The sequence below is a fragment of the Myripristis murdjan genome, chromosome 1 (assembly GCF_902150065.1).
Source record: "Myripristis murdjan chromosome 1, fMyrMur1.1, whole genome shotgun sequence".
Classification (NCBI taxonomy): domain Eukaryota; kingdom Metazoa; phylum Chordata; class Actinopteri; order Holocentriformes; family Holocentridae; genus Myripristis; species Myripristis murdjan.
The window spans coordinates 36,219,337-36,232,146 of NC_043980.1; the positions used below are offsets into that span (position 1 = coordinate 36,219,337).

The following is a 12,810-nucleotide window of genomic DNA, read 5'->3' on the forward strand; positions in this document are numbered from 1 at the left end:
ATTAATGACTGTTGGCCACGGTAGCCCAACTTCCACTCCACCTTGTGCAAAGTGATATAATCCTTGTTCTGTCATCAGATCATTACCATGGCATTTCTCCAGCTTTATTTGATACAAAACGAATCCCTCCGGTCTGCTTTTTACGGCTCCTTCTCTCCACAGTTATTTTAACCCTCCTTTCCTCCAATTTGACATCTTTATGCAGAAATCAACCTCTGGGTGAGATTTACCAGTAGCATACTGTAAATGCTCTGGGTAAAGACCGCTTTAGTGGAGAATGTGGAATCAATGCCTCTTGTTTAAAAGGGTGCAGTTTGTATTGATATACTATATGCAGCAGAGTAGAGAAAAGCAGAGAGTTTATCCAAGCTGCAAAGCTACAAAGAACTAGCAAACAAAATGGGAATAATCAACAGAATGCACTGTGACACAAAAAAGAATACATTTTGGACTGATTGTCAAGGTCCCCCTCCTACCCCCAGAAGATATCACCCATTCAAAAAAGGTTTTCAATTTCACTGTCAAGGTCTTGCTATCGTGCCATTCCTAATGCCACAAGTCCTGATTTTGCCCTTTGTTTCTGAGTACAATACACTTTTGACACTGTTACTGACATGCTCCTGGCTGTTTTGTCCCCAAATGGACACCGTACGGGCCCCGTCACCTCTTAAACATATGGGACTGTGCAACCAATATGCCTTGACAGTCCACTAACGAATAATCCGCAGTTTCTTAATCACACAGCCAAACTTGACTAGTCAGCCACAGACTTGTTAGTTTGGTTTATTTGTTCTGGCTCGGTAATTAATTGATAAATCAATGTCATTGCCATTATTAGAGCGGGCACTTGCTTACCTTGCTTTGTGAGATGTAAATCATGTTGTGATTGGAATGCTGGCAGGCAAGTGAGAATTAGCAGCCCTTTGTGTACAGCCACAAGCCCTGGGGGTCCCTGCGTACGGCCTCATACGGCTGTGTGAGGATTTGTCAACAGCGACCTTAATCAATACATAATAATGATGCGTCTCTATGGCAGACAGGCCCCTGGTCCCCGGTTATAAAGAAATAGATAAGACAGGGAAATGGAACACGCCGTATGACAATATGTCCCTTTTCCCATGCTGATATTGATCAGGTGTCGTGTGGATGTGCTTTGTTGTCTGATAGTGATTATGGATATGAGCGCCGCGCAGATGGGAACTGCAGGGCCGCCTTTTGGTTCAATCCCTCCACTGTCTCCAGAAGCTGCAGCCAGGGTCAAAACTATCTCAACAGCACGGGGTGAGTATCTCTGGGCTCTGCTTCTAAGCTTTTCCATTTATATCCTGGGTTTATCTCCCCCCAAGTGAAGTCGGCTTTGTCGCCACGCGGCTCCTCTACAACACAACCGGCCCGCCTCTGGAGCTTTCCTTAAATGCACCTTCTCAAGACTGGTTATACCTCAAGATCCCGCTCAACAGCTCCTTCAAACTTAACCGAACATCGAAGCGCAAGGTGTAAATGCTGTAACCATGGCAATAATGAGCCCTTAAGAGCAAAACGAACTTGATTAACATTTGCTGTACTGCGAGTTGTTTTTCTTTCACTGATAAGGAGATGTGTTTTTCTTGCGGTATTTTATGTATAGCAGTGTTTTTTTCTTCAGCTGCCACTGCGATTAAACGTCGCGGGGTGTCTCAGCCTCTGACGTTGTCAAAAGTGATCTAGTGTGTCTTAGCGCGGTCAGGCTGTACAGATACAAGATCTGTACTGACATACCCTTCTGCCGAGAATAACAAAGTCCTAATGGATTATGTAGAGCAGATTAGAATAAACACTTTGGGCATTCACTCTGATATCTTTCTAAAGGTACCGTAAAGTGGTGTTGAACAACTGCACGAAAGGAGTGAAGGAGATGTACACAGCCAGAAAGCAGCAGTGCCCTAACAGACCTCCAAAGGGACTCGCGCTGACCACCAGAGACGGAAAACTCACCGCCAACTTGGGCAACAACGTCACCTTCCTGGTGCAACTGGAAGAGGTGGGTCGCGCGCCGTGTCTCTCTTGCAAAAATGGATGCGTGTTTATCCGAGGCGGTAATGAGTTGCATTAATTTTTACCTTGAGGCGCACGAAGTGAATGAAAATCAATGTGTCAATCAATGTGTGAGTTGTGGCATTTATTGTTCAGTCCGCGAGGCACGGAAGAAACAGGCTGCAGGAATCTGAAACACGAAAACACACAAGTTTGGCAAAAATCAGCTCGCAGCCGTCGAGGAAAGTAACCGCTGTTCAAAGTTTAGTGGAGTCAAATGGATCCGAATCACCCACACACTGCGAGAGTTCTCGGATTAGACGGAAGCAAAAGTGAAAGACCTCACAGGAGACCCTGTTAGCGAGAGAGAAGCGCCGTGCTCAGAGCGAGGGCCGGGCGTGCCAGCGCTCCCTCGGCGCTGTTCAACTTGCTCGCATTATATCTAGGCAGAATATGTTCCGCTGATATTAACTGCAGGGTGCTGGGCGTTAGCAACAGTGCCGCTTTCCTTCCGCTGCAACAGCTCAAGGTAAGTGCCTGTCCCCTGGGGTCTCGTCCAGGCCCAGTTGTCATATTACTGCGTGATGAGTTGAGGAATTGAGGCTTATTTCTTTCCTTAAGAGGGGGGGACTGTCTGATAGAAAAGGGAGGGGGCCGGGGGGAGGGAGATGGGTGGTGGAGCAGTGTGATGAGAGAAGAGAAGGGTGGGGTGAAGAATCCTTGTGGCATTGGCTCTCTATATTCGGGAAAAATTCTCAAGATGAATTCAAAGTTTAATTTATATTCATGAAGCCCGCAATGGCAGTATTTCTTGGGGAGAGCAAATGGCCCTAAATATTTAATGTGTAGAAGGCACTGTAGAGCACATGCAGATTAAAAAAAAAAGATGAGAAATAAAGAAAACATGAAAAAGTGTTGAAGTTTTGGGATATGATAAGATGTGCACCGACATTGGTCAGTATTGACTTTTTAATGGTTGGGAGGTTTCGTAAACCTTTTTTATTTATTTATTTATTTATTTTTACAGCAGAATTACTGTGGCTACAGATGGGCTGTGTAAAAAAAAAAAAAAAAAAAAAAAAAAAAAAAATCCCTGAGTTGTTGGTGGAGCAGCGATTGGTGTGCACCTACAGTAAATGACGTCAGCCGCGCCTCAATTTATGCTGACTTCAACTGTCTGTTTGGCATCAAAGGAATGAAAGGAGGGAAGTCGAGTGGGTCGCAGAAATGAAAGAACAGTGGGAGACGGAGAGTACAGTCTTGCCTGCAGATATTTGGCGTTATTTGTTGTGGTTTTTATCAAGTTTTAAATCCTTGATAAACAAAAAGGGGTGAGCTTGGAAATGTAGGCTATTGTTTTTTATATGGAGTGTGTGTATCTGTAGCTGTCGGTGCTGCAGAATCCCTGGATAAAGTGTAAATAGCTTGTCTTATATTCATGGAGCTTAGAGCAACTTGTGTCAAGGACTGGGTCCAAACTGTGTGTAGTCCCAGTCCTTACAAAACACATGAGCTATAATATACACCAGAATGTACAACGGGGTATTCATTAATTTTACCATTAATGCGTACAATAGATCAAATGAGAATGTCTCTGTGTGGAGCATTAGTGTTTCCAGCCCGCTGTTTGTTTGGGTTTAACTCATGAGTCAGATTTTGCCTCAATTTCCAAGCTGAAGTAAATATAGCCTTGCCGGTTTATTTGGGCTTTTCTATAACATTAAACCATCATGTGGGAGCCTATCACGAGCTGGCGCCGGGCCTTCATGGCCTGCACCGGAAAACTCGCGCCACGAACTAGCTTGGCAGAGGAAGTTAGGGGAGAATCTCGCATCAACACAGGTCTGGCGTAGATGGAAAGCATTTGAGAAGCTCATCACGATTCGAGCTGGGTTCTGGATCTGGGCTTGGCTTTGTTCCTTCTGGATCTATGAGTTAACTAGCACCTTTCCACTCAAGCTGTGAAGTGCTTTTCACAGTGTTTTTTTTTTTTTTTTTTTTTTTTTATAGTCACATTATGTATGCATTCAACTTTTACTTTGATTTGTAATGTTTTCTTTTATGCATTACATATGCCATTCCCTATGTGGCATTGTTTGTCCTACACTTCATGCACTGCTGCGTGAAGTGCTCAAACCTGATTGTTGTGACGTGATATTGCTGAATGATGAAAGTCATGACAGGTATCGCGCCATACATAGCCCCCCTGCCAGAAAATGCCTTCGCTCTCTGATTAATCCCTATTAACTCCCTGATGATACTTCCCCAGCAAACATTTCAAGGATGACTGACTGTTATTTGAACATCCAATCAAGACGTCCCTCATGGTTAAAAAATAGCGCCAAAGTGGAAGTTGTGCCAACATCCGGATGTTACCTAACCATCATGTTGGATGGCCTTTCAGGACATAGCTGCATTGAAATATGCCAGTACCATGAATGGTCCTATTCAGCTGTTTATGGACACAGTAGGCATTCAGCAGCTGTATGCGTCCTTTATCTCCAGAGGAAACAAACAAACAAACAAAAAAAAAGATAACTGTACGTCCATTCCATCTTTCAGAGTTTACACACTAACCGCTGCACTACAACTACAACTGATCTGTTCCTGTCACATTTTGACTCATATGCTGTCATATGTGCCGTGTACGTCACGGTATCAAAGACAGCCTGGCTGAAGACTTGGCTCTTGTACACACCACGGGCTTAAAACGATGAGACAGGAATATAATTTACATAAACCGCATAAATGTGTTTGTTTACATTTTTAAAAAATGGGCATCATGATACTCCAGTAGTTTTTGAATGTGGAGGGGAAGCCACAGTGTGACATCTGTTCCCTGTGCGATCACAACCATATCACAACCATTTCACAACCAAATAAACTGTCAATCAAATGTCGTTGTATTCAACAAAATGAGCAAAGACGTGTGCGTTTGCGTCTTTCATAGGAATCATTGTGGCAGGAGAGCAATCTACAGTACTATATGACATGATCACTGAGTTTAGTGAAGCCGTTATTACAACATGATATCAAATCAAATTGCACAGTAATGTCACAGCTTATAAAAAAAAATTATAGCACATGTAACAGTAGATTCAAATCAGTAAGATATAGCATAAGCTTTTTGTGATTTTGGGCAGCGTCATAGAGATCCTGGTAATATTTTGCAAATTGATTTGCAATCTCATTCCATCCCCTTATTAATACTTTTGTATTTTTCTTCTAGCTGCACAAATGATGCCCTCTTTTGCTTTTTTTCAGTCTGTAGGGCAACACCTTAGCTGCTCTGGAGCCTGTATGTATGTTCTTTATTGTGCAATGGACAGTGATTTTTCTACTTCCATATTTTAAAAAAAATCATTCATTGCTGCTATAGCCACTTTCAAGATTCTTCTTTATTTTTTCTATTTCCTATTTTACTTTTGAGTGATTTTCTTGCATTTTCTTTTTCTCTCTCTTTTTTTTTTTTTTCTAAAAGAGCGACAGACTGGTAATTCAAACTTTAATACAGGCTTTGCCCTTTTCCATAATATCGCTAGTTTTATGTCCTCTGTATCATCATACCTTATACAGTCTTGTTACACTTGTTGCAACGTATATGGCCAACGTCCTTGGTCAGTAAAAATAGGAACATTAGCCAGATCTGTGATGTTAGCTGGCACCGTACTGCAGACAGAGATTTAGATCATTGGCATCCCTGCGCTGAAGCGTGTCGTTGGAACTCATTAGGGATACAAGACAAAAAAAAATAATTCCTGTATGCATAAAGCCAATGTGCAGCTAACTTTGTACATTATCTCAGATAGAATAAGCTGCTACCTCAGCACTTGATTGAATTGTCAAAGAAAGGTGGTGCTTGTGAGTTTTGCTTCCCACTCAGAAAGCGAGGGGATTTTTCCAGTGGGTATTTCAATGTATTTCAAGATTTGGTTTTGTTTGGCAATGAACTGCCTTGTAAATGTTTGATGGCATTGCAAGCTGTAGGTTTAACATGTAGTTTGTGATCACAGTCACCTGGAGTTTGCTTTAAATCTGTCGTCCCAATTGCCCGCCACCCCTTCGTTTGGGTCCATTATTACACCATTCGGCATCCCCAACTAAACTGAAGTGAATGCAAGATAACATGACTCACAGTTTCCCTGGGTTTACTGTAGTCACTTCTGCTGAGCAATGCTTTGTCATTTTTGCTTGCCAGATGTCTGCGTCATAGGACTGGTGAGGTTCAGGCTGAATGTACTCAAACAAAGAAAAGTCAGGGCATCCGGTAACCCTGGTGCTGAAGTGCTGAACTGTTGGTTTAAAAGGAGTTTTTTTGTCCAAGCAAATCTGTGCATCGGTGCTGTGAGTGTGCAGCAACTTTTTCTTCTTTGTTTGAGTGCAGTTTTCTGTATCAAACGCTTTTCACACTTGGGAAAAGATGTTGTGTGGTTGTTTTTCGCCGGGCATTTTCTGTGATTTGTTTTCTTCTTCCTGACCGCTGGAATAGCACCACTGAACAGTGAACACAGTGACTCTAATATTCTTTTTCACACACTGACAGAGTATTAGGTGAATTTATCCTTTACGTTCTGAGGTATAAAAAAGTTGATTGGGGAGTAATAAAGCCCATTTATTCATATCACATGAGACACAGGCATAAAATAACATTGAAAAAGTAATATAAAATCAAAGTGAGTCTTAATAATTCTGTTTCAGTGAGTAAAATGAATTACACGGTCCAGTTAATCTTTTGTACAGATTAGAAGAATGTGTCCAAATATAACATTCAAGCAAATTCAAGCAGGCATTTTTGGAAAACATTTAATTATGTCAACGGTTTAATGAAACATTTAAAGCAAGAGTTCATGGAATAAATACTTTGGGCTTATAAATATCACGGTAAAATAAAACAGAACCTTCAGTTTAGAAATATAACACTCCGTCTACTGCGAATGACAAAAAAAAAAAAAAAACTTTCCAAAATTATTTAGAGCTGCAGTCTCTTTTGTTATCACAGCAGTGAGCTCTCACTCATCACCCTGGCATTGTGAGTTCAGGTTTGACACCCACCTGAACAAATGCTGGCCTTGTGTGTAGAAACCCCTGTCAAGCCGTACAACGGCGCTTTTGTTGCGAACCAACACTGATGGCTCGGCCTCAAGACTCCGGCCATAATGTGTTTGGATCTGCTCAGCCCTGGGAGATGCACAGACACAAAGACTGACATTTAGCCAGACGGGGCTTGCATCAGTCTCATGCAGATTAGCAAACCCCATCGTGCCTGATGAGGAACGAGCGTGGACGCCGAGCGGACAGCAGACACCGAGCGGAGCTGAGTGACATTGGCGCCACCAAGCTGTAATCTTGTTCGCGTGCCAGATCATTATGACTCTCAACAATGACTGCACTGTAATACCCTGTTCTTAGCCGCTCCCTATTCTCTCCAGCCACTTATCAAAGGTATAATTTTCCACACAAAGTGACATGAAATATCCCCAGAAGCCACCCTCTTACCCGCAACCAAACCCCCCTCCATGTTTTCACACTCTAAAGCACACAAAGAAGGGACACAGCTAGCGATAGATAGAGGGAGCGAGAGAGCGGGAGAAGGAAAATAAACAATGGGCTTAAGCGTTTTGTTATTGTGCGTCTTGGCGGAGCTGGCATGCTAATGCAGTGTTACAAATGAAGATCCCAGTAGCATTGCGTTACAATGTGCCAGGGGGAGGCTGGGAGATTGTGCTCGCAGGCCTAAGGGATAAACTCAGATTTGGTCGCCGTGGCAGCTGGAGCCACCAACACTTGCCGCTGTGTGCTGATCCCAGGAAAGCGCCAGATGTAATTCTCAGAGGAAATTGCACAGGCAGCTTGAAGACTTGCATACCACACAGCCCACACCACGCAAATGCTAACACAGTGGCATGAATGCATATGCGCAGATGCACATGTGCGCGCTCCTGCACGCATAGAGTATTCTCTCATCAGTGTAACACACACACACACACACACACACACACACACACACACGGGTCCTGAATATGCATGTGTGTTTGTGTGTGGATGTCAGCAGACAATTCATTGACTTGCACGCCTGCCACTATCTGTCTGTCTGCATTTCTGTTTCATTTCTCTTCCCCTTTTCTTCACACATCTGCACAGGGTGCATGCTAATGCAAAACTAACTATTGGCCCAGCACTCAACTCCTGCTCTACTTCTAGTGTTCAGCTCTGTGTGTGTGTGTGTGTGTGTGTGTGTGTGTGTTTGTGTGTGCACATGTGATTTCCACATAGTTCGTTCAGTCCATGCGAAGTCATTTAAAAGGTGGTCCAGATATGTCATGCTGTCAAGCCTGTTGGTCCGTGTGCAGTAATTTAGGCATAGAAGAGTATAGGAGTATATGAATACGTTGACAGTAATGATGATAATTATGTTTCCTCTGCTTTTTCTAACCAAAAATTGCTCTGATATAACATTAGCTTCGACAAGCACATGTCATTCCAGCTGCTTGTGGCATCCCTATGCTAAAGCAGACAGTAGTGGTACATCATCAGGGATAGAACACTAACATCATTTTTGTATTGCTAAAAGCCAGTGTACAACTAACTTTGCACATTATCTCACTTAGAATAGACTACAGCCTCCGCGCTTCACAAAATTGAATTGTCAAAAAAAGGAGGTTAATTCACTGGAAAAGTGAAAACACACACAATAAGTTCAACTTGAAGGGTACATGCTTGCGAGTTTTCTTTTCCACTCAAAGGCAGGCATTTTTGATGTGTATTGCAACAATGTTTCATAAGATTCGGTTTTGTGTGGAGACGAATTGCCCGTTAAGTGGTCGGCTTTGAGCGTTAAAACCTGTAGCTTTAACTTGTACTTTCTGATCACATCATCTTGTGTTCAATATGAATTAAATCTGTGGCTTCCACTCCCTGCTGCCGGCATCCCCAATTAAGTTAAAGTGAGCGCTCGCCAAAAGAGAAAGCGAAAATAACATGAGTCATAGTTTCCCTGGCTTTACTCTAGTTTTCCGCTCACATCTGCCGAGTAACACTTTGTCATTTAGGAGCGGAAAAATATATGAGCATATGAATACATTGACAATAATGATGATGATTATGTTTCCTCTTATTTTTTCTTAAAGCTTCAAAAGCCAAAAATTGCGAGGGGCTAATTTCCATGAGGAGTGTTTGGACAAAAACGCACAATAAGAATGTAATTTCATGGTTGAGGCTCCGTGGCTTTCATAGTCAGACCTACTCATTGATAAATTATGTGCTTGTACCCCATTTTTTTTTGTCGGCTGATTCTAAACGTTATTCATTTTCACAAATTATAGGTATTGCAGCTTTAATGCAATTTGCTGGCACCCTACTGTTTTTGAGAACTATACTTAGGGTTGTAAACTGACTGAGGTGAATTCTCCTCCGCTGTTTCAGGGTGACTCCATGCGGACCAACATCCAGTTGGATTTCGGTGACGGCACGGCCGTGTCCTACTCCAACCTGAGCTGGACCGAGGAGGGGATCAAACACGTCTACAAGTCTGCCGGGATATTCCGCGTCACAGCTTTAGCAGAGAACACGCTGGGCTATGACACCACAACGCTGTACCTGCATGTCACATGTATGTATCCAGACAAAACTACACACTGGTATTAAGTTAAAAAAAACGGTGATGTGATTTTCCTGTTTTATTTCAACTGAAGGATTACATAATTCCCTGTGGAGTGAAACACTTAATTCCTGGATTTACAAAAACATTTCACAATGCACTAAGTCATTTTAAAAAGACTCGAAGCAATCAGAAAATAAGTCTATTTTGGAAATTGACATAATGGAAACAGAGGATTTACATTGGTGAGCAGCAGTGTTTTTTCACAGCCAGGGAAGAGCCAAATATTAATTTTTTATAACCTCTATATTAGTTACTGTACCTCTAGCCTCAAACGTGGCACAGTTGAAGGATTTAAGTCATGCTGTCAGTCCACACTGAACTAATCTGAAATGAGCTTTACCGACCCATACCAACGATTATGTAATATGACAGCTGGGATAAACACAAATAATATGGCAAAGCATTCTGGGGGGGAAAGGTTACCACAAACATGCTTATGCGAGGCAGAAACAGATTGAGATTGAGAGGTGGACCTTTAAAGCCGCAGCTAATTGCCAGGAATCCGAGGATACACCCAGCAGGATAATGGCTCATTTAAAAGTGAAGTGAGGCTTTCCCAGGCAACACACAGGGAATTATAGTGACTCTGCACTTTTCAGCTCTGTTCCGACAATGATACAGCATTGTATCTTCAAAGTTTATGAATAATATATATGCATCTGTGTCTTGATAGTTGTGCGGCCCTTCAACAAGATTGTTCAGATGTAGTTCGGATGTGTCGGAGTATTTTGACGGCACTCGTTTGGGCCGGATTTATTCCGCAGCGCAGGTGATCATTTTAGCGAAATGCGAAAAACCACCACCGTCATTCCTCGGCTGAGCATATTTAATACCAAATGAGCCTCTCTGTCTGTCTCTCTCTCTCTCTTTCGCACACACTCTCACACACAAACCGAGTGCCTAAAAGTGGGGATAAAGATTAGTTCCGGTTAAAGAGGATGAGAGTTAACAGAAGCCTCGGCGAGACGAACACACCAGACCACAGCACTACACAAACCTTTGGCTGGACTTTTCCCATGAAAATACTGTATTACATCAGCCTGCTGTGGGGAACGTTAGCCCTGAGATTACTGTAATGCCACCTAGACCCCTGTCAGCTCCTATTAGCTTCTCAGTAGGGAGGAACACAGTATTACCCAGAAGGCATCATTTGACAAAAAAAAAAAAAAAAAATACACCATAGCGTCAACACATTTTTTGATTTTCAGAACGGCACCTTCTTAGGTCGTATCCGTTTTAAAACCCGCTCACCGTTATGGACCCACGAAGATCCATCAACGCCATAGAATTTTTGCTGTCACAGAATTATATTGCTCCGATGACAATATATCGACCATTTTTAAATTACTCAGGCCAGCTTTTGGTGATCAAGTTCTGGGAATGACTTTGCTATTAGGCAGGCGTATGAATCAAACGTGCTGGAGAGGAGTTTAAGCTTGAATCCCATGCAGATATTGACTTTGCACCAAAGCCTCAGCACCCAGAACTTAAACCCATGGTTTGTGTTTGCGATGATGCTTGAGTCTTCTAGTCTCTTTCTAAGCAGTAGCATCCCTCTGTGGTTGTAATAAGATCACATGTCTCAAAACCCCCTAGAGTAACACTGCAGGGTGAATACAGAGTGGAGGTTATTGTGCAGGGTCGGCTACAGACCAGCAAAACTGCAGCTGGGAGTTATGCAGGACTGTATACGCAGTACTAAGCAGTTGCATTATGGCAGGAAAACAGCTAATTCCAATCTACCGTGATACTGTGCATGCAAGCATTTTGCAGGAGGAAATGGGTAGACACCATTTAGCATGTTTGACCCAAATAAATAAGTACTTTGTGGAGTAGGAATGTGTGGAATGTAAAGACAGCAGGAGGTTACTGAAGTGCCTCTCTCACATCAATTCCGAAATCAAAATGTGCATAATTGTGCATGTTATTTAAAACCTGGAGGAAGCACACCCTAACCTCTCACCCTAAGAAAGCCATGGATGCTGGCTTACTTGTTCAGATGCACCACAGACAAAGAGGATGCTAAAAAAAAAAAAAAAAAAGAAAAGAAATGAAATAAATTAAGTGGGTGTTCTATTCTCTCTCAAATGACCAAGACGAGATAAAACGAAAATATAGATTGCCAAGTCATTATTAATAATGAATATAGAAATATATATTTTTTGCACTCACTGATGGATTAAAAAAATATGAACTGGAACCTCAAACCAAGAGGAGTCATGCATTACTGGTAATGACAAAATTCCTGGCAGCCCTTCATCTGCTGGCCTCTGGCTCTGCTACACAGGAGAGCCACAGTGTGCTCTTTCCCCTGCACCGTTTTAAAACAGCATGGCGTACTTTTCTCACCTGGTAGACACGCGTACTTCGTGCCTCGGGTTACATTGTTGCCTCGGGGCATTCTAATTGGAAAACTGTGACTGATTTAATTTGCATTACGAGCATATTGTGCTGTTAATAAATCAGGTGTTAAACTGGACAAAGCTGTGCGCGTTAAGCTTTTGCGCACAGAAGCAATCAGCGCCCTTCTGTCTTGTTCAAAAAAGCGCTGAAGGAGAGTGATCGCTTGCTGACATTGGGGTTCGGAGCGGCCTGCAAGGAAAAAAATAGTGCTGTGCATTCTAAATTCAAGTCAAAACGGGCATATTTAACAATTGTTGGAAAGTTTCTATCATCAGGAGTCGCTGCACACCCCATACATGTGAGACGTTTGATCTTGCCTGTTAGATTTATGTCGTTCCCATGGAGACCTCATTAGTGGTGCCCACACATGCTCTCGAACCCCGTGTTGTGTTCCCCCTCTCAGGTCCGGTGGAGCATGTCCAGCTTCTTGCCCCCTTCGTGGTCATAAGGAACAAGGAGGTGAACATCACAGCAATGGTCTGGCCCAGCCACTCGCGCACTGTCACCTACTTCTGGTGGTTAGGCAACAATACTGAGGTAATTTTTGGTCTTGACATGTTTGTTGGGCATTTGATGTTGGGCTTGGGTTGGATTTTTTTTTTCTTTCTTTTTGCAGTAAAGGACGCTCCAGAGCATCCACATGGTTTTGTGAATGGTTTGGAATGACTTAACTGGAATTGAGCTTACATGTAGGCTCGTCTGTCAGAAATATGTGAAAAGAGCACAAACTTTCC

The 12,810-nt window shown here is 42.7% G+C and overlaps 1 protein-coding gene across 1 annotated transcript in view; it reads left to right on the forward strand.

Annotated features, from left to right (window-relative positions):
* Window positions 1–12,810, forward strand: part of sorcs3a (sortilin related VPS10 domain containing receptor 3a) — a 198,620-nt gene that overhangs the window by 170,738 nt on the left and 15,072 nt on the right. Inside the window, exons 17-20 of the mRNA XM_030061117.1 lie at window positions 1,168–1,281; window positions 1,849–2,020; window positions 9,436–9,622; window positions 12,480–12,613. Of these exons, the coding sequence (XP_029916977.1) occupies window positions 1,168–1,281; window positions 1,849–2,020; window positions 9,436–9,622; window positions 12,480–12,613 (607 nt within the window). The remainder of the gene's footprint in view (window positions 1–1,167; window positions 1,282–1,848; window positions 2,021–9,435; window positions 9,623–12,479; window positions 12,614–12,810) is intronic.